We start from the raw sequence: 23,234 nt of genomic DNA, 5'->3' as shown, positions 1-23,234 counted from the left end.
GCAAGTTTCTTCTCTGCACATTAGATGTCTTCTCTGCACATTAAGAAGTTAGATGAATTACTCATCACAAACCTAGAAGAGGTTTGGAAAACAGTAAAAAACAGCTGCAAAAAATGCTCCTCTGTCGTTTTATTGGACAGAGTCAAATGAGGTGATGTCAACCTTAGGACAAAGAGGGTTCTGTATCAAATGATGGGGTTATTCTAATAAGCCTTAAAACTGTAAGGCTCAAAATATACTTTTTGCAATTTCCTGTAATGATGATAATAGAAAAAAAGACTATTAAAACAAGAAAGTATTTCAAGCAGTAATTAGTCATCATGCTCTGCATGAAATAGAGCAAAGTATTATGTAGGTAGATTGAGATGGTGGGATAGGAAAGAGACAGGTCTGTTACCAACCATCTCATGATGAAACTGAAAAAAATCCAGCAAATTAGAAGGACAGAAGTTATGTGAAAAGCTTTCCACTGGGTCAGGACATAACTATTCCTCATGGTATCATGTTAAATCCTACCAGAACCTGGACAACACTTCTGACTTCAGGAAACAAGTATAGCGAACCTGAATATAGATGAATGCATAAGATTTTGAAGTATTACATTTTTAAAGTTATGTTAAGAATAAGTAGCACTTTTGACACTACAAATGTCAAGTCAGGGTATTCAGAACAATAGAATCATGCAAGCTGGAGGGAATGAACATGTAGTCAATCTGTGGGGTCTAGTCCAACTCCTGCTCAAAGCAGGATCCTCTACAATAACCATATTCATAGTTAGCAAAATATTTTTAATTTAGGAAATTCCATGCAGGTGTTTTCCTGGTTTCCTGTGGTCTATAGAAGGAGAACATAACTCAAGTAACAGAAAAATTCTTGTCAGCCCTATTAATCTTACAGTTTCTTTTTTTCCTCACTTTAATTGTACACACACCTAAGTCTTGTAGACACTTTTCCCATTCTTGAAATCAGGTAACTCACATTGGGCTCAACAAATAAAGTCTTAAAGATGAGTAGGCTTGCATAGAAAGAGTGAATCAGAGTAAGTGAAATATTCCATCAAGAGAAAAAAGGATGCCTTGAAGATCAGAATTACTCAGAAGAAGAAAGTAATTGTCCACAGTGGGGAAAAAAAAAAAAAGAAATGTGAATAATAATCAAACTCCCATGTTGAGATATCTGCTACCGAATGGAGTAGGCTTTGGTTTTGCAGAGTTTGAGCAAGGCTTACAGGATAATGTGAGAATATTGTTGCTTTACATTGTCTTTACAGCTCCTATGACCCTAAGCTAGAAGCTTAGATGCTATGCTTCTTCCTAGATACACATTGTTCATCCCTTCTCCAAATCAGATACTCATAACTCCCAGTCTTATTTCTACTTTTGCCAACCTTACATGAATCTTTACACAAGTTGACAAATAGACCTGGCTTAGAGTGAATCAGAGAGGCAGCATTGATTTTCTTTGCACAGGGATAAAGACCCCAGAGACTGGGGCTTGCTGATATGGCAGACTGGAAAGGACCCTCGGATGACAGCTTAGAGGGTCAAGACATAATATTCAATATTAAAAGCATTATAAATTCAGAATATGAGAACAACAGAACGTAAGAATGTCAGCTAATGCCAGGTGGTCTGCTTGGTAACCACAACTTTTTCCTCCTTTACAGTACAGTAGTCCACCTATTCCTCCTTCCCTTTTGACTGCCTTAAAGTCCAGTAGCACCAGGTTCCTAAAACCAAAGGCTACCACCTAACCCAGAGCCCAGTGATGTAATATCTTCCAAGGGGCTACATACAATCTTTCCACAAATAGACGTTTTTCTTGAATGTACTTTACCTCTCACCTATTCCAAACTTCCTCCAACCTGTACAAAATGCAGCAAAAAAAAAATCTCCTGCATTTATTTCCGTTGGTGCCTGTTACCATCAAAATATCCTTGAGTGCATTCAGTGCAACATTATCAAGAAAAGTAACATTATCTCCTATTGATCTCCCAACAAGAACGTCAAAAGTAGAATAGGCTGTACAGAGATGAGGCTGAAAGAGACTTCAGACTCATGGAAGTTTGTCAGATAGAAGCCAATGTAATTCATGCAATGTGCCAGAAAACAAGCTTGTGGCCTCTGCAGAGGCCTCCTTTCAGAATCCTTTAAGATAGCAAGGCCAAAACTCACAATGAAATAAATCTATTTCACCCTCCGAACTACACTGTTGTCTAATACTAACATAACTGATTTCCTCTACCAAATAAAGTACCTAGAAAACAATTCAAATATTGTGTGACAGCAGCATTACCTGGATGTAAGTGACAACAATAGTATTTCTTATTCACCCAGGAGAATATTTATTGCAAGAAGGTAAAGTACAAAGTCCATGCAGTAGCATGTGATAATCCCTTTCTAGAGGAAGGTCTGAAGCAACACCTGTAAGGTGCTTTGATATACTTTAACAAATCCCAAAGGTAAAGATAGTAACTTCATTTTAAATGGAAAACAGACATTCCTTGTCTGGGAAACTGTCAAGAGTCCTGCATTGATAATAGGCACAAACAAACCTTTCTGTTCTTCAGGGGAGCAAAGCTATCTAGTCCCTCTTAGATTCACAGAACCTAACTGGTGGCTTACTTATACCTGCTTGTAATTATAAGTTCAAGGCATTGCCCCACTTTTAGCCTGAGGCTACAAAGCACAGAGATGTGGTAGGGAATAGGGATTTTCCCTTGAGATAACTTACGTCTGTTGCCTTTTACCCTTTTATTGCACCCTTCTGAGAAGAGTTTGGATGCAGCATCTCTATAACCCTCCCAGTAAGTCACTGAGGACAGCTAGTAACTGAAGAAATACAATGAGACACTGAGGGGGCTGAATGTCAAAAACCAGTGTGCTAGGTATGAAAACAAATATGGTACTGATAACATCTCTTCCTTCTTTTTTAGCCTTGTTCAGGGGGGTTAAGAGCAGATAGTAACTAGCTCTACCTTACAAAGGTCAGTGTTTACCTGATAGCATGGAGATAAATGTTTCCTGTAGTACAACCTAACACTGACATAAGTGTGTCTGCATAATATTCAGGGGATCAGTAGCCTCCTGTGGTTAAAACCACCCTAAGACAGACTGCCTGTCCTTGCATGCACATCTGCCTGCAGGCAGCTCTCAGTTTCCCTGAGTCCTTTGGATCACAGTCCACTATGAAACTGTAGATATGTAAGCAAGTTCTCAGTTACCATAATCATATGCAGCCCTGTACAAATAATTCATGAGCTATTATTTATAAGTAATCAAAGTTGTATGCATTATTCAATAAAACAAAGTCTTTGAAACTTTCCAGGGGAAAAAAAAAACCAAACAAACAAAACCAAAAACAACAAACAAGCAGAAATTGGGATGCCCAGGGACCAGATTAAGTACTTAAACCGCTAAAATCATCAACCCAGATGGATAAATACAGGGTAACAATTAATTCTTCATCTTGCTTTGTATCCATGGTTTCTTCTTGCAGTGGAACTCAAGTATACACAAAGAATGCAAACCTCCCTCAAACACATTGTAATGTTCACATTGTCTTTACAAACAGCTCTTTAACTTAAATCAGTCTTTACACATGCCAAATCACTTAAAATTATGGAGGCATTCTTGAAATACGGCAACATGCTTTCAAATAATCTGACTTGGAAAAATTAAGCCAAATTAAATAAGTTTTTGCTGCTTCAAAACCCTTTCCCATGAAAATAACTTTTAAACCTTTGCACAGCACATGTGCCTAAACAAATCAGATTCCTCTATCTAACACAGTATTCTAGTTTGAAGAGCAACTGGTGACTTGCAAATAGCTTGTTGCATATGGAACCTTAATATCTTAAACCTGGCATATCTTAAAGTCCTTTTTTACTAATCTATTGAGCCCATCAAATCAATTGTAAAGTATGAAATTTCAGAACACAGGCATGTAACAGGTGAATTCTGTCAAGATAAAACTGCAGTATTTGCAGCCTATTTGATAAAACCAAGAAGTACCTCTGATTTGAAAGTACCAATCAGAAAGGGACAAGAATTCAAAATGCTAGAGGGGATATTTTTTTTTTTTGGTAACACAGACATACACAGACACACAAAACAAACCCAAAGTAATTCAGTCTCATCCGGTTTAACCTCAACCACGAGACACCGCTGTCTGTTTTCTTTCTCAAAAGACTCACGTCACCATGCACTGAAAAAAGGGAACTTCCACAGTTTGTGGTGAGGATACATGATAAACAGATCTGTTCACACCAACGAGCAGGGCTGCCTGCGTCAATAAAAGGCGGTAGCAGAGTCAGTGAACTGACATTTGGTGCTTGGAGGATTACCGTTCCAAAAGTCTCTTCACATTAAAGTTAAGTAAAATGCCAGGATTTTTTTTTTCCCACAACAACATGACTGAATTAAATGGAAAAGACGACTGCAAGCTTGCAGAAGGCAAAATCCATAAAAAGAAGCAAAAGCCTTTGTAAGTATATACATCTTAGTATAAACTCTAATGTATTAGAAATGAAAATAACACTAGAATCTTGGAGATTAAGAATTAGCACATGTTTTGGGCTAAATGAATGCAAAGCCTGCTCAAAACCCAGGACTATAGCATCATTAAAAATGGCGTGAGCTGATGCATACCAATGAATTGATTCCCTTAAGTAATCAGGACTAGATTTTTGGATACACTGGGAACCTCAGTCTTTTGAAAAAAGTTACTTGGATATGTAACTTCCCAGACTTCAGTTGTAGGATGGAGCTGTTTAAAAGTTAAGAGATTTAAGCAGAATTGAAATACAACTGCAATTTTAATGGATTACAAAAATTTCTGTTCATTGGTTTCAGTGGTGCAGATCTCAAAAATTATTTGAAGTGCATGGTACCACATATCGAATCTGGGATCAAGACTTCTAACTCCACAAATGTCATGTAAGTACTCAGATACACTAAGTTATAACAAAATATAACTATAGCTAGATTACTATATAGTAAACTATTTTATTAATTGCTAAACTACTTCTAGAACAACAAATATTATAACAACACCTAGAATTTCCAAAATACAAAAGAGGTGAACATTAGGAAGTAGAAACTATTCATGGAGTTAAGAGTTTTTTTCCTAGTGATGTCTATATGTTTGCATCAAACGGTGAGGGAAAAGACACCTCAATTAAATCTATTTTCTTCAGAGGGACATTGTATACATTCTCTAAAGATTTACAAGAAATTATGCTTCATACTTAAGTGAAGAGCAGGGGTATTACCATTCTTATTTCAGGAATATGGAAACAGAAGTACAGATACAAAATTATTTGGTCATAGTTACAGTAAAAGTTAATCTGTCTGGGAACAGAATTCAGGATAACATTATAATTCCTTGTTTTTCCATCTCTCTGATTATTTTTATCAATGTGGGCTTGCCTCCAGGGTCTCAGATTATGAGAAAGCCATAGATTTAATAAATACCTGGTACATATTCCTAAAATAGAATACTAAACTATAAAATTTGTCTCCTTTAAACATGCAAATAAAACCATGTTGTTTCTTGCCTAAAGTCTTTTCTTTTTCTTGTCATCTTAGGCTTTCTGCAGAGGAAGTAATACAGTGGTCCCAGTCTTTGGAAAAGCTCTTGGCCAGCCAAAGTAAGTCTATTACTTCAGTATAACTTTGTTCTTATTCTGATGACAAAATTTTATCTAATCTCGCCAAATAGGCAAAGGTGTAGCATTCTGCAAACACTGCCAGAGAATGGCCAGTTGTATTTCAGTTATTTACAGCTTCAGTGTAACATGGCTACTGTATCCAGCTTTGCTTCCAAGTTTGTTTTTTTTCCTTCCATTTCCTACTCCCAGTATAGCAAATAAACCCCAAATGGCTTGATTCAGTGCTTCTTGATCAGTCTTCTGTCCTTGCATAACACATCAGTTTAATTTGGAATTTTCTCTCCTCTTGTACTCTAAGACAATCCATTTAGGGAGGACTAGAATCTATTGATGTATTTTGGTACCCAGGGTCTAGTTCTAAAAAAAACTGATCATAATTAGGAAGGCTCCCATCACCCTTAATATTAGAGTATCTGTACTATGTTGAAGAAGGGAAGAACGGTGGCAAGATTTTATAACAGATTTCAGTAAAACTCCTGTATTTATTTTATCCTCCCTGGCCACAAATATCATGCTATAAATGATGTTGTATTTGTGTTGGCTTTAGGTGGTCAAGGTGTCTTCCGGGAGTTTCTGAAGTCAGAGTTCAGTGAGGAAAACATTGAGTTCTGGTTGGCTTGTGAAGATTACAAGAAAACCAAGTCTGATCACTTACATGGCAAAGCAGAGAGGATTTACGAGGAGTTTGTTCAGTCAGATGCTATTAAACAGGTACGTACAAAGTTAATCTGTCTAGTGTTACAGTACAAGGATTCTGAAAAATCAGGAGATAGAAGTGTAGCTTCACTGAGACGCTCATACATTCATTCAGTTATATAGGAAGACACAGCTGCACATTTTTATGAGTGTACTTGCATCATTACTGTCTTCAGCCGTGAGATTGTCAGATCTCACAGTAGAGTCACACAATACAGGCCAGTACTTGGGAGCACCACTAGCAGAAACTCAGCAGCGGCTCAGCACACAATGCTGTTCTCTGAGTCAGCCCAGTTTGAATTACTGCTGCTGTTTGGAGTCAGATACTTAGAGAGAGCTTTGCTAGTAGGAGAGCCATGGATTATTTCTTGTCTTTTAAAATATGTGGACATTCTGGAGAAGTAAAAGTTGTGTATGTTGATCATATTTCAAACTGGAGACTCTCATTCTATCAAGATTTCTCCTACTGTTTTAATTGGAGGTTGTTCCTCTATTTACTCCATTGTTGTATTACTTCTGACTCCATAAGAAACTGCATTTCTATAGTGAGTAGCAATTTTTGTGCATGACTGCCATATAAGCATTAAAATTTCCTATTTTACAGTTCTGATATTGAACTATCACGCTGAGTTCTAAAGCTGCAAATTTGTTTATTGACAAAACAAAGCAATAGATAAAGAAAGAGAGTACGTTTTTAAGATGTCAATGGCATTTGTTTTTCACTTTCCAGATCAATATTGACTATCAGATGAGGGAAGCAACAGCCAAAAGGGCTCAAGACCCAACTCACACAAGTTTTGATGAAGCCCAGAAAACCGTGTATATCCTCATGGAAAGGGATTCATATCCCAGATTTCTGAAATCCAAAGCCTACCTGAACCTTTTGAACCAGCTGCAAACCAACACTTCAAAATGAAGCGTTTGAGGCAGCGAAAAGCCAAGTAGACTCTGTGTCAAATATCCTGTAGAGGGATCCTTCAGGGTGGTTGGATCTCAGCAAGGACAACCCCCGCCTTGGGAAGAGGGGTACAAAGGAGATGCAAACAGCTCCACAGCCAAGAGAACACAGGATAAAAGCTGGCAAGACTGTTACAAGGGTGAGAGCAGCACAGGGAGAAAATCCTCTCTTCCCATACTCCATGGAGTCAAGACAGGATATGGATACTATTTATTGTTTGAACTACACTGTGAACATTGAACCAAGTCTTAGATCCCAAAGAACTGATGATTATTAGGAAGTGCAAGACTAGCAAGCTGACTGTTGGGAAAAGATTATCAAGTTCAGAAGAAAAATAAGGATGACTGACAGTTTTGTGCATAACAAGAAAATGCCCAGACAAGATTGATTAATGGCTTTTTTTAATCTGTGAAGTGTTAATATGCATGAGTGCAGCTCCATGATGCTATTGTGCTATGTAAATATATTATAAATTGACATTTCTTAAAATCGATATATTTTAAATTATATAAGAATTACATAAGCTGTACTTTTACTAAGTTTGTATTCAACAGGCAGGTATGTAGCATCTTTTCCGTTTAATTTATTGCAAAATAATAAGCAACTCATCAATCAAATCTACTTAAAAATAAAGATTTATAGTCATTTTACATCTTATTTTAAGTGATCTTTCCATTGTAATTACTGAAGTATTGAAACACGTGGTTCCCTTCTGTCCCACTATGCCACTACTTCCCATCTCCTTATCCAAATATTAATTTTCCCCACACCACCTTTTCTCTTTTTTTTACCCATTTTACACAACCATAATCTTAGTTATCTGGAATAGGTGATCCTGACCTGCATAGATCCGTCCTCACAAGCCCCATAAAGAAAACAAACAAACAACAACAAAAAAAGAGAAGCAGGTCTAAATTTCCTTCCTATTTTTCATAGTCCTCCAGCTACCAGCACCCGCGTCAAATCTCAAATATAGAAACTATTTAATCGCTGATACCACAGTGCAATCCGCTTCAATACTGATGTGTTGAGCACAGCAGATCACCCACACTTGCTGATGTAGAGAGGCAGTACCTGGTGAGACTCACTAGCAGTCACATTCCTTGTAATATTAGTACTACTCAGCCTAATCTTGGCAAGATCCAGACTCTAATTTACAATACCAGTACTAGCATCAAAGGCCATTTAATTTCACAGCAAATCTTGCATTAAATTTACTCTGTAAAATATGCAATGTTATGAGTAGCCTATACCACAGTGGGTAGCGATGGTAAATAAAGTAAAGAAGAAAATTTGCAATTATGCTTGAACTATGTAACTACGAACACAGGCACTACCAAATCTGAAGTTTTTAAGATCTTGTGACATTAGAGTTCATAATGAAAATCAACCAAAGCATGCCCTGGTCTTGATGAGTTACCATCATGAGACACAGCTATCACACGGGTGGCAATACACGATTTTATCTCACCCTTGCAGATTTTCCATTTTTGAAAATAACATGAGCTTAGTCAGGCACACTCCATTATTCCGTACCAAATGGAGAAGCTGTAAACCCACAGACGTCACCTCATGGGGAGAGCAGACCGTGTTCATACTGCCACCCTTTGGGGACCTTAGAACCTCCAAGGGAGGACAAAGTCTTCAGCGTTACAAGCAAAACTCTGCTGGAAGAAACATAGCTAAGTGGCAGTTGCTGCCAACTTCCACCATCACCTACTGGTGCAGCTGGGAGCCTCTGCAAATCACATCTTCCTACTTTCAAGGCCAGAAAATACAAAACAAAAGAATCTGGTCTTACAGTATTATTTTCCCTTTGTTAAATACGTATACCTGAGGGAGCCTCCGATGGCAAAACCTGAATGATCCTGAAACAATATAAACCAGTCTCCAGTTGGCTCGCTCTTACATGAATTAATTTTCCAGGATCAGTAGGAATAAATCTAATTCCTGTGAAGTAGAAATAACAACTATGCCTCCCACACAAGGGGCATCCCCATGTTTGTTCTGACATAGTTAACACGGACCAAGTGTCACTGTTTGCATAGCTTCAACCTCAAAGACAAAAAGAGAACTATGGAATATCAGCAGTCTAAACAGACACTGCCTTCAAGTAACATTATTCTTTTGACTGTAAATCCCTTAAATTAGTATGGGCCCAGTCTTCATTTACTGCATTTTCACGATTTTGCCATGATTTAGCCAAACACCTGTATGAAATTTCTGACTAAAATCATATTTCATAGCATGGCTAGTTGGGATTTTTTTTTTTTTTTAATGGCTTGCTGCTGCCAGAGAAGACTGTTTGTCAGAAGCAATTTCATCTACTGTTGCAGAGACTGCTGGGTGGGGTAATGGGTGGATATATGTTCCCAACTCAACATAGGTCTCAGAGGCAGGTATAATGAAAAGGAGAAGGCGGACTCCGGAGTTGTGCCATGGTTTTGGGTGCTGCAGCAGCCACTGCTCACTTCAAGAGATGGCCAACATTGCTGCCTGTGCCCATTGCCTGTGACTTTGCATCGGGCAGAGCAAATGTTTTCACTAAAGACTGAGTGCAACCACCAGAGCTGCTCAGGTATTCACAGACACTGCCTGGCACCCTGTGCCCTGACCTCCTGCAGAGAATCACCAGGTCCACCCTAACAGGAAAGGGTGAGAAAAATAACACTATAATATGCTGGTTAGAGCCCTCTAAAAAACAAGCTAAACCTATCCATAGAAGAGACTAACACAGCTCTCAGGGAACACACCAACCGCTGTATTACGCAGAGTTAGTATAGACCAGAATATTTGAGGAGGGAAGACAAAGGGACTTTTCACTCTTTTCCACAAGCATCTCTCCCTGGTTCATGATTTGGTACGGAAAGTTTTCTAGTGGGGATTTTTGTTTGGTTTTGCGTTTTTTTTTTCCCCAAAAAAGAAACTATTCTGCTCCTTACAGCCCAACCTTGGTACATTTCTTAAGTCTTTCACCTCATTTGCAGTAGGAACCTGAAAACAACTACAAAGGTCAATCACCCAGGTTGTTAATTCCAGAGATACTCCAGCCCACTCCAGTGCCCCTGGCAACATGACCATGTTTCACCAAGCAACAAACAGCGTAGCAGAAATTCAGAGCTGTCTCTGGGATGCTGTCGTAAGCCTAGTATTATATATCTGTTGCTATAGCAGGGCTATACAAAGCTGGTTGTTTAAATAAGATCCAAGAGAACTGGAAGTATTTTATGGCAATTTGTAGTGCCATCCATACTAATCTACTTTATAAAAGGAAGAAGCTTCAAGTAATAGTTTAATAGTACAACTGAAACAATTTTTACAGTTTAAGACACTTAACAGTATTTACATGCTTTAAAATAGGCCAGAGATAGGTATTTTCATTATTTCTTCAAAATCTCTTTTTCAAAATGCAGTATACAATGCTTATTTTGCAGTGAATCCTTTTTTTGAAATATTGCCCGAATGGAGGTTCTTTGGACTCGGAAAAACAGCAGAACATACTGATCAAAGGGATTAAGGACTCAGTATTTTCTGTGACCCTGAGTTCATTTACGAGGTGCATGCACATATCAAGTTCATTTGTGATTTCCTACTCTCCTCCTCCTCCCCCCACCCATGCACACAAATAGCCTCAGTATTGCAGATTGGTTTCACAGCTGTAGGTTGTGCCCTGCCCAGCATAGCAGACACTTCCAAAATGTTCGGATGTTACACATCGAATACAGAAAGCGTGCCTCCCCGGAAACTTCCCATACTCAAAGGGGAAACTTGTGAACGCAAGCTCTATTTACTATCTTGTAAATAAATTAGTGGGCAATTGGGGGAAACTGTCCTTTTTCAACATATGCTGGTCTGAGTTAATTATCAGTTAACTGCTAAAACTTTCCAGAACAATCAGGCTCTCGCTGTCATCCAACACTTATTAAAATATTTAGTATGTCTGTCAAACAGCTTATCTGGTTTTTTTTTAAAACTACATTTAGCTTTCCCTTTTTGGAAAAAATATACTGTAAGAGAATGGAAATTTGCTGCTCCATTCACGGTCTCTAAGAAAAACAGTTGAATCAGATTGGCCATCAGCTACAGATCAGTATAGGAAAACAGGATGCAGTACATGGAGAAGCTTTAAGATTTGATAGTAGTGACTCAGACTTTTCTTTAAGTGTTCTACCCCACCCCTGAAGGAAACATTTTCATTGTTTGTCAGTGTTTCAGTATAAAAATCAATCTTGTACCATTTTCGGGTACACTTTTGAAGTGAATTAACTTCTCCCTGCTGCAGAGAGAAATTTTCTTTATAGGAGGACTCAAAAGTCCAGCAGACCCTGAATGTGAATGTAGAAGACTAACTTTAACCTCTCCAGTTTGGAAAACCTTCTCTAAATGTATTCCCCGAAATAGATATTTTTAGTATTATCCCAAATAGAACTAAAAATATGGTATAACACAGTATAATTCTTTGCCATATATTGAAAAGGCCATCCATAAAAGCCTGTTAGCAGAGACATCCTATGATTACGCACAGTGAAGCAGGAAAGAAATTAAAGCTGAAATGGTGATGAATAGTACAAATTCATCACCTTAGACTCTTAAGTGCCATCTGTCACACTCTGAAGTAACAGGCTTTCCAGATGTCATTTCCTTTATGGTTCTGAAATGAATTTGAAAAGCAAAAAGAGATTACAATAAGCGGAAAAATTAGATGTTCTCATCTTCCATTCAAAGACATGGGTTGATTGTATCAGAGAGCGTAATATCTATAAATGAAGCTTTTTGAAATTAAGTCTTTAGTCATTAAACACGGGCAGAAATTGCAAAACAAGTTCTTGCTTAATATTCATTGGGTGATTTAAACTTGTCCTGGACTGTCAGAAACAAAGTCAAAGAGGAGTTAAGGTTATCGCCTGGCTTTGTTTGGATAAATACAGCCTCAAAGGTTTTAGTCACAAAAAGGAGATTTACATCAACCAAGAACTGATGTGCTTATTTTGGAAATAAACTCATTCCCCCTCATTTCTCAAAACAGCCCCAGAAAGTACTCTCTTGAAAGACCCCAAAGATGATCAATATTTAGATTCTACAGAGCACTTCCCTTCAATTTCTCCAAACAGCCTAAGCACCACACAACCTTAAAGCACTCAAACTAGTTCGATGACCAGCTTTCATGTGGTCCCTTTCACTAATAAAGTTAAAAATAGCATGAGTAAAAAATGAAATGTAGAAATGTAAACCTTTCAGGATCACTCTAGACTTGTGTGCAGAGAGAAACAGAGCAGATGAGCAATGATTCTCTTCAAAGTTTGTTACGCAGCCAAAGTACTAAAGTGACAGTACGACTGCCTACAAACTTGACATCCCTTGAGTCACAAGGGGTTTTGGTTTTTTTTTCAAGTTACTGTGGTCAGAGGGCTTCTGCTATTAGGGGACAACCTTTAAAAATAAAACAAAATAAGCACTTGTTGCATAATAGTAATAACTTAGTAACCCATGAATTTCATACCACTTGTGGAAAAAGTCTGTACTGTATTTACTGTAGCAAATGGTTTGTCAACCATGAAGGTCAAGAAGCCAGCTTTAGAGATAGAGAAGAGACTTGCTATTGAACAGAATTTGACCAGACACGAGTTTGAGCAAGACAACATACTTGTTCATGCCAGTCTGAGGAAATAGTGAACACACTCAGGATGTTCAAACAAAGCCCAAAGTCCAGCCAGGAACTCTTCATGTGCTGGAACAAACATCTGGAGGATAGGGGGCCCTAGGCTAACATGGTCAAATATCCTGACCAACTTGGACCAAACTGTAATCAATAACTTTACACTAAACAAACTAAACAAACAACTGCAAGATGGACAACTGGCATCTTCAAAGTGAGTACACTTGCAGGAAGTGTAAATAAGTAACCTTGTTTACTGCTGCACTTTTGTGCAAGTGTGTATGCAGAGTCTGACAGAGCGCTAAGGGCACACAGTGCTTTGTACCCAAACCACAGTACCCTGTGTTCATGTAAAAACTAGTCCAAGCTTCCAGTCACATGATTTCCTTTTCTACTTTGATGGTTGCAGAATATCAGGCTCACACAATGACATCACAGCTTTTAGGAAGAAAAAGGGAAGAGAAAGGTCATAGCGTACAACTGAGGTAAGGTTTTCAGAAGTGCTATCTAGACTTCAGTCTGTTTTCACTCAGTAGATGATTGTTAACAGAGTTTGCACAGACTAGTCACAATGTAAGATTTGCCCAACCTTATTGATAAAACCTGAAGCCATGAATATAGAAACTATTCAAATTCTTGAAGTCAGTGACTACTAGCAGGCCATGCCTACTTCATCATCTGTATAGCTGCAGACAGTTTCTTGGTTGTTGTGGTCTATAGTAAGGAGCTGAACCTGCGAACACTGTTCCCTGTTGTCCTGTGAGCAGATCTTCGCTGCACACTGAACCTAACTTTCCTTGAGGCTATTTTCAATTATATAGCAAGAAAGTTCCCAACAGAACCTGATCAAAGCCACCAAGTAAGATGCAACCAGAGAAACAGGACTGTCCTCCGGAAACCTCAATAGCTGTACTAAATGAAAAGCAAGAACATTGATCCGTTATTTCTATACTGCACCCACTCAAACAGCAATGAGGATGAGCAGCACCTAGATCAGAAGATCCACTTTGTGCTCCCCTCAAGGTTGACAAAGGCCTCTTAACATTTTCTTGTGTTTCCTGTGCTTGGCCCTAGATCTCTAGGCACATCCTCACTGCTCCTATTTACATGCCCTTGTAAGACACGGCATCGGGAGTGTGAGTACCAGGCAAGCCCCAGCAAGCAGTGTTCCCACATTTATGAATGCCAGTGCGTGGGTGTACTGCAGGAGGAAGGGTAACAATGTGCAAGCAAGGGAGTATGTGGGTAGATGGAAAGAATGGGTACCACACAGAGAATGAGACAGACAGTACTTCCATGTTCACTAGTGCGAAACAGATGTAGGTGGGCGAGATGTTTATTGAGCAGAAGAGCATTAAAACAGAAACACAAATAGGAAAGAATGAATATAAGGGCAAGAGGGAAAAAAAGAGAAGACATGAGAATTAACAAAGATGCTATTAGGTAAGTGAACACAAGAGAACAGAAAAGGAAATACAAGACTATGAGCAAGAACTCATCTGGAAGCATTATCCTCACTGATAAAAAAAAATTGTTGCAATCAAGATGGTCAACATATATTGCCTAAACTAGCTGGCAATTGATAGTTAATCTCTAGAAAAAGAACAGGCATGAACAATTGAAATTCAGCAGCTCTGATATGATATAGTTATTTTCTCCATTTTGATACTGTGGCTTTTCAATTTTCCTCATCATTTTCTTTCTGAGAAGCACATCCAGCTCAACTGCTGAATGAACCAAGCAATAATTGATTCCTACATAGTACATGCCCTCACGACACTAAAGTTGTTCTGCACCCATACATGTGGCAACATGAGGAATTCAAAGGAACAAGGCCACATCAGAAGCCATGTTAACCAGCCTGTTCAACGTATGCCTCAGTTACCTGCTCATCTCAGTGTCTCGCCTATCTGGGAGGTGAAAATCTTTCAGCCCAGATGAGACCATTCATTACAATGAAACTGCAGAGAGTTTCCCCAGAGTCTGCACCCACATCCACCCTCATGAGACCACAGTCTGAACTGACGCGTACAGAAGTTATACCTTCTCCATCAGGGTGATACCAGATGACATCTAGTGGAATATCTATGTAATAAGAGGAAGGGTATGATTTAGGTTCAATCATGTAATTTTTCAGTGAAGCAGCATACCTGGTTAGTGACTAAACCTTCCACTCCTAGGTGCTTTAAATATTCTGGAAAGGGAAGTAGAAAGGTAACATTTGGGTATCAAGCTATGAAAGAATGGTAGTGGAAAGCAGCTGACTCAGAGAAACAAGCTGTAAAATCATATTTGCAACAAGTTTAATGAAATAACAAGCTTGAATGGTAGCAGTCCCGTTAAGAGTAAGAAGATAGAGTCCTCGTAGCAGCTGGGAGGCACAGCGATGGCAGGCAGGAACACATCCGTGGCCCTTCAGGGTCCCTCAGTCTTTGAGGGCTTCCCTGCCAGCCAGATTCTCTGCTTTTACAGTTCCTCTGCATTGATCCAAGGACAGATTTGCCAGCAAGTCAACCTCCCAATGCTAAGGCACTCAGGCAATCCTAAGTGCCTGCAGGTACCCATTAAATTTCAAATGGTGCTTTAGAGCATGGTCAAGGATACAACAAAACTACAGACATGAAATAAGCAACAAATCCATTACCTAAACATCCTCCCACTGTACAAGTCAAGGGGAGGTCTGGAGAAGTATTTTCTTCAGCTTAATAGAAAAAACAAGCTTATGGAAAAAACCCAAAATAAGTTTATGTCAATTTTAAGCAATATTACAGTATTTTTAATGTAATATGTAAATATGTAAAATATGTAAAAGAAAATATTTGAACACAAAGTCACTGGTTACTGATACTCAGTCACTGCACAATTTAAATTTACAAAGAGATGGTCTCATATATGGTGTCCTGATAATGAACATCACTTGATGATAGCAAAAAGCCCTAAATAGTTGACTATCATTCATTTTAATACTAAGATTTTAGATGAGATATCCTTTAATACCAATAAAATTTATTACAAAAAAGATATATTTAAGCTTCTGCAAAAGAACTTGCATATGTACATATGTATATACACAAGGTTTTTACAATATACATGTAAACCAAATAGTTAAATACTGGTTCAAATCTAAGTAGTGGAGACTATCAACATAATTGGGATTTTCATTATGTAACTTTTCCAGAGTCACATTTCTTCATATGGTACTTTTTTTTGTTTAAGTGGTTCTACAAGTAAGATTTTTTATAGCCATTTTTAGGTTGTCAAGTTCAGGCCAAAGTTATTTCCTTCAGATGCTTTTAGTATATACCTGCCTGTGTGTGCAGGCATTAGAAGTATTATTTTTGAGGAGGCATGTAAGAAAGTTGGATCATCTCACTATTGTGATTACTTAAATAATCAACTCAAGTTACATTACACAGGTATTTGCCCCTGCCCATTCCTATTATAGAAACAGAACAAAATACTCCAAAAACCCCTGTGAAGGTATGAAGAATACAAAATAAAGATTTAATGAAATAACAGCCATAGAAAATAGATCACATTGTGATATTTGTCTCTCCTTTTCCATAAGCACAGGCCAGGTCCTTATAGGCAGGCTCTCATGCCGCCCTGCTCAGACACCAAGTTCTGCTGTAGGTGTGCACACCACACGCGTTTCCTCCCTAGCAGACTCATTACTGTTGGAGAATGGATGTACGTCCTTCTACACTAGGCCTGTATACCAGTAGGGTGAGCTGCAATAAAATAAATGAGTGTACTATATTATTGTAGGCTCAAACTTCAATTTAAGTTCAAATACTACACAGTTTGTGCTTTGCCTAGGAGGCATTGTAAGAGAAAAAGAAAGATGAGTCAAAACAGAGAGATTATGATTGAAAGAAACATTGCACACTGCACAGAGCTGGGCTGTCAGATGGAGCAGGGAGAAGACCAACCTTTCCCTCCTGACAGTCAGTCTGTGCCTTGCAGACACTGGCAAATCCCCCGAGATCACAACTACCCCCAGAAAAGGACAGAAAGCCCTCTAGAAAGTTCCTCCCCCCTCCCCACCCTGTGACTAATTTACAACTAGTTAAGCTAGTGCCTACTCCCAAAGCCCCAGTATCACTACAAACAAGCCTACCACTGGCATGAACAGAGCAACTTCAGTGCTATTGAACTGCATGGCTGCTTTGAAACACTTAGCTAGAGAAGAGCAAGTGAAATGAACTTGAGTCTCAATTTAAAATGAGGGCATAACCTGGGCAACAGCTATGAGAAAAATGACAGAGGACCTCATACAAGTTTAAAGAAAGTTCTGCTCTAACATCACTCAGATGGTGTACAACACCAAGTTGACCAGTTAGAAGCACATAAAAGCCTCACACTAATGGCTCAGAGCAGAAAATGAAGACTCTCCCACGGCAATCCAAAGCAGTTGCTTCATAATGCTGCCTGTAAGAGGATGAAACTTGGTTTTAGTGCAAGGGTACTTTTGCCTTTTGTCTCATTTCAACATGGACTTTAGATTTCACATAAAGAACTTTGATAAAGAGATGAAAAATATTAGTCACAAAACTTGGACAATACATGCACGATTTCAATGAAGTAAAACACAGCTTCATTTCATTACAGCTGATCAGTAGAGATGCAAGATAATTTCAGAGCAAACAGCCTCTATCTGTGGTGCATCAGAGACCAGCTGAACTTATTTCTGACAGAAACCACAGCCACTGTTTGGCTATGGTATGTATAAGAAAGGAGTTGGGCACTAACACGAACAGCACAGACACAAAGGGTAGTAAGACCTTCTACAATAAGAAAATAATGAAGCAAAAAAATAGGTCAAGGAATTTGGAAAATTATCCCTACAAATGAACCTACTAAATGAATATTTTTAACCAAGGGAAACATCTAACAAGAGTTTCTGCAAGTATGAGGTTTTGTACTTTGAAATATTAAAGAAAAGTATAGCATAGGCAGGGAAACACCTCTTTTTCTCTTGGCATGTGAAATTATCTCAGAATAGCAAAGGCATTCATTTAAGAAATGTTTCTGATGTATCTTTATCCCTATTTATGTATGAATATTTTGTGTAATACTCTTAGTACAAACTAAGCTGAGTGACATTACCGAAGGCAATTCATTAGAACTTTTATATAGCTGTTTCTCTCTGAAGGCTGTGCTGAAACCTACGCTGTGTACTAAAAACTGTGACGTTAGGAAGTTTACAGATTCACAGCATGAGGGTGCTGGAAAATCAAAATGTATGTTGTAGTTTGAAAAAATAAAGAGGTCTTGTTCTTTGATCTACCAAAGCAGTTTTCCTGATATTTTTCCAATATAAAATATAATAACAATTAAACAGTCATTTCCAGATCAGTACTGCTTATATCTTTTACAGACATGAATAACTTCAGGACTTAGATTAATTTATTATCAGACAGGCAATTCCTTCTCTGAAAGTGTTGTAACCATGTGACTGACTTTTTGATTACAAGAGCTGCAGGAAGCACAGATCCTACACGCTAAAGAACTTGTGGCCTTGTTGCAATGAAACCTTATAATGAGCAAACAAAAAGGATACTACATGTTATTTATATCTTTCAGGTGAAAACAGCTCCCATGATCCAAATCTAGTTAGCTGAACACTGCAAAGCTGTATTAAGTAGTTAAGAAGTAGATGGGCACTAATGTAGGTAAAGTCGCAGGCTGCACTTGTGAAGATTAGCCCATTCAAACCTGACATAAATTGCTCAAGGGCATGTTGTAGCTTTGTGTACTACTCCTGTCTTATTTTAGGACTAAGACTATTGCCAGCAGGAACAAGCAACATTAGACTAATGAAGCATAGATTATGCTTCAGGGGAAAAAAAAGACATTCCAAAGAAGCACTGGAAAAGATAAAATTGGCATGCTCTGTTCCTCGGTCTATCAGGAAATGTTTTTAATATAAAAAGAAGAGAGAACCACAAAGTCCTGCATGTATGCTTGGCAAATGTGTGTACTCAACAAGCCCTGGGGAATAATAATTGCTTAAAACCTCTAACTCAAATTAAAATGGTTCCTCAGAACAATAACATTTCCTTATACAAATGTGACTTCATGCAGCAACCACTTGACTGACACTTTGAATTTAGATGGAAGTGGCTGAACTAGAATACTTAATATAGCTTCATCTAGTATTTCTTGAGCATTTCTGTATAGTAGGCAACCTACATAAGCTTGTTCATGTTTCAAAAAAGCCACAAAGGCTGTATTTTGTTTATATTTCAATGAATAGAAGACTAATGATTGCAACATGAAAACACCGAAAATAGAAGGCATTCGGTAAAATAAGGTGATAAGCAGTAACCATATGCCAGAATTTAAATGCATAACTTTATCTTAAATATGGAATATGGTGTAATTTTAAAAGATTGCTTTTAGGCAGAGGGTGAGATAAGTAAATACTAGTGAAATGCATAGGCAAGTGTAGAGGAAGCCATACAGAAACCAAGCAGAAAGTGTAGTTCACAGAATTCCACAGAAGTAGGAAACAGACCATGGTCACTGGCAATCCCACAGGGCTGCGGGGAGCCTGAGCAGCAGGAGTTGCAGTATAGCAGTCGGGCAGAGTTATGAAGTTTCAGTATCCTGTAGGAAATCTACTGGGTGAAACTCTCGTATAATGGAAAATTGGATGTAGATGTCAAGGAAACAAGGAAAATAAGACTAAAGGTAAATGCAATCAGGTAGATTGCCTTGTTCTGTGTTTTATTGTATGTTTCAGTTTGAAGAAAAAAAATAGTTGGAGCAGTGGTATGTGCCAGTCAAACCCAAACCTGAAAAAACCTGTGAGTTTAAATAAATAATGTATAAGGCTATTGTTTTGATTTCAGGCAGGTATATACAAACTTACCCACCGTCCCATGTAAACTTTGCAAAAAATTTGGCATCTCTTGAAAGCCAAAGGAGAAGAAATAAACTTCAGGTCACAAGATTATTTTTTTTTTTAGTTTTGTTTTTCAGACAAACATATTCTTGACTGCCTCATTTGTAAAAAAAAATTACACCCTTTCTTATGGATATCATCTCTATACAAAAGCAAGTTTAATACCAATTTTTATTGACTTTGAGATGTTTGCTGGACAAATATCAATGTTAATCTCAGACACTTAACAAGTTACTCAGCATCGTCCAGTTTACATTGAGCTCTGATCCCTGATCCAGGTCACCCTGAACTTTCAGGGAAAAGATTCCTTGTTTCCTTTTGCCTTGGGTCAGGCTCAAACTTGTAATCTCTTTTCACAATTGAAGAAGCAAAGAGGGAGAATTAACAACACTTTATTTTTCCCTAAGAGATATCCATTGGATTGCTTGGGGTTTTTTTGTTTGTTTTTTTTTTTTGGGGTTTTTTTTGTTTGTTTGTTTTTTGTTGTTTTTTGGTTTTTTTCCAGTTCTTGCATGCTACAAAAATATATTTTGGTCTAATGCTTCAGCCATGACTCATAGATAAAGATTAGATGCATAAAATGAGAATGCTGCTAGAACTGGTAGCACTGCTATATGGAGACTGAATTATAAGTGGAATTTAAGATAGCCAGAACTGAGCACAGCAGGTTTAACACTCACATATTTTCCATGTTTAGGAGAATGAGTCCAAATACTTGCTGGCTTTGCAAGATATTCAGAACAGAAGAAAATGGGATCAGTTCTAAGTAAGTAATGATAAGATTCTTATGTTCTGCAGTACATGCAGCTGTCTGGGTAGGAGAGACAAAAATCTCAACATTCACAGTGGAAGTTTTTTTTGCAAGCTTAAGATCATGCAAAAGAGTGCAACATCTTCACAACTGCCCCAGCTGACCACCTTCATATAGCCAATTCCTTTACAGTACATGAAGCGTAAACTGGCTTTTCTTTAGTGGAAGGAGGGTATAGCCCAGTGGGAACTTCTTTTATATTAAATAGGCATAGGCTTAAACTAATCCCTGGATTAAGTCCAGATTTGGTCCTGTCAAGAATCTGTAAGCCCAATATTTTGGGTCAATCCTTTAAAAGAATTCAGACTGTTGGCAAAGGTGGAGTACACATGTGGTGGATAAGAGACACGGCCAAGTGCCTCCTGCAAGTCCTCAGCTGCCACCAAACTCAGTGGAGGTCAACCATAGCTAAAACTTTGGTCGGCATGTCACATCAGTGGTGAAATGCTTCCATCCAACACCCCTGCCAACAGGTATCAGATCAGACATGGTATTGATCTATTGATTAGAGAAAAATGTGTCCTCCACAGCAATACTGAGATGTGTCTGACGACTCCTGAAACTGCCATTTGGGTGAGGTTAAGCGGCAGAAATCCAGACAGCATTTCTGGATGAGGACTTCCCTCCCACTCAGCAGTGGCCAGGGAAGCCCCTCACACTGGAGAGGATACAATAAGCGAATGATAGCTCCCAAGACATTACAACAGCATTTTCCAATTTAAATTTTGGAGTCCCAGCTATAAAGCCTTATCTATTTTTGGAGAATATTCATTTTTTTCAGTGTAATATATGTTCTTCAGCAAATTCAATCATGTTGCAAATCAGTGCAGCAAGAAGTTTACTGTCAGCACAGCAACTATGAAAATGGCATTAATACAGATCCTAATAACCCATGTTCACCTTTTCCTTACTGCCTTTCATGTTTTCCTGATTTTAAAAGGGAAGTAAAAAGGTAAAAAGGTTTTCCTCTGTGTCAGCTGCCCCATCAGGCAGCGTTCTTTCTGCTTCACAGATTAATACTACAGACAAATAATCAGAAATGGAAATAAGATGGCCCTACTGATGATGCTCAGTGAGACAGACAAGATTGTCACTCGTTCTATATACAAGTGCTATTGCTGACAGAGGTGAAAAATTATCTGCGTCAGTAACAGTGAATATAACTCAGAAGCAGCTCTTAAGGAAAAAAAGGATTCAAAGGACTAAAGATTCTCACTCCCCTTAACCACACGCTTCATGAGTTTATACAGATAGGAGACCAGTAGCTCATGAGAAGGAAAAAAAAAAAAAAATTGTATCTTTTACTGGCAAGGGTTATTGACAGCACAATTTGATAGTGGTAAAATTTCTTTACTATTTATTTCTCTGATCAGGTCAGATTGATCAGGAAAGCCTGACAAAATAAGCAATGAGTCAGAGCATGTACTCTTTCAGAGAAAGAGAGAATTATATCAAGTTAAAAATAAATGGGTGATCACCAATTAAAAAAAGCTACAAAGCTACTAATGGCTGTTGTGCAGCAGAAATCTATGAAGCATCATGCAGCACTCATACCAAAGCCAATTTTGCTTTAATTTAAATAGAAAAAAAGTTCTGTGATACTAAGTAGCTGTTGTCAAAATTGTAGTTCGTACGAAAACAAAATATTTAATGAGAAGGGATCTTCTCCCAAGTTTGGCTGATGCATAATAGAAAGCACCCACTGGAATACATCCCTTGTGTTTTCCTCAACTAATATAAGCATAAGCATTTTTTCCAAGTTACCAGCATTGATGTCCTATAACTGCAATGCTTAAAAATCACTTGGTGTAAATGGAGCTACATGCACTTAAATGGAGCTATTGGCCCTCAAACATTTGTTTTTCCTTAAATTGTTTAGTCTCTCACCTCACTACTTCCATACTCTTTCCCAGAATCAGGCAGGAGACTTCAAGCTTATGAAATTATTGCTTAAGAATAGCAAACATGAAAGAAAGAAATCCAAATTTAGTCACCTCCAAGAACTGTCTAGACTAGTAATAATGTGTCATACTGCATTGTAAACAACTGGAGAGAGATGGAAGTCTCTTACAACTAAGATTGTATTAACCTTTCATTATTTACCTTATGTTCAGAGCTTATATTCAGCTTTCAGCGGATAAGTCAACTTAGACATTATAGGCCTTTAAACATTACAAGATTTTGAGCCCTTAAAGACTTTGCTACTAAATACAAACATCAACATTTCATAAACAAACTATATAATGATTCCTGTCCCAAAGAAGTTGCTATCTGGAAAGCTAGTACTTTCCTTGTGCTTCTCCTAAGTACAATTTAAATAAGTGAATGCCTTTTCCAAATGAATTACATGGGAGCACCTTGAGATGGAACTGTATTTGTTACAGCAAGAATACTGGCTTCAGCATAGTAAGCACAAGATCTAGGACACACAGAAAAACCTTTTTAAATGTAAGTTTCACACAGATCTTATTTAAATTAGGGGACAGATTTTCAATAATGTAGTTTTATTTAATTTTTTATACTTCGAACCAC

General features: G+C 38.0%; 2 protein-coding genes across 2 annotated transcripts in view; both read left to right on the top strand.

The window, feature by feature from the left end:
• Positions 1-4,304: 4,304 nt before the first annotated feature.
• Positions 4,305-7,975, top strand: LOC142085063 (regulator of G-protein signaling 1-like). The gene is made up of 5 exons (XM_075156578.1): positions 4,305-4,485; positions 4,854-4,937; positions 5,589-5,650; positions 6,219-6,382; positions 7,098-7,975. Exons 1-5 carry the CDS (start codon positions 4,382-4,384, stop codon positions 7,281-7,283), a joined length of 600 nt encoding a protein of 199 aa, XP_075012679.1. The 5' UTR covers positions 4,305-4,381; the 3' UTR covers positions 7,284-7,975.
• A 12,153-nt stretch (positions 7,976-20,128) lies between these two features.
• The window catches only part of LOC142085216 (regulator of G-protein signaling 13-like), a 37,968-nt gene continuing 34,862 nt past the window's right edge, over positions 20,129-23,234 (top strand). The window contains exons 1-2 of the mRNA XM_075157005.1: positions 20,129-20,169; positions 20,589-20,657. Coding sequence (XP_075013106.1) covers positions 20,593-20,657 — 65 coding nt within the window. The 5' untranslated portion in view covers positions 20,129-20,169; positions 20,589-20,592. The remainder of the gene's footprint in view (positions 20,170-20,588; positions 20,658-23,234) is intronic.

This window comes from Calonectris borealis, chromosome 8 (genome assembly GCF_964195595.1).
Source record: "Calonectris borealis chromosome 8, bCalBor7.hap1.2, whole genome shotgun sequence".
NCBI lineage: Eukaryota > Metazoa > Chordata > Aves > Procellariiformes > Procellariidae > Calonectris > Calonectris borealis.
This window is presented reverse-complemented; position numbering and strand designations above follow the sequence as displayed.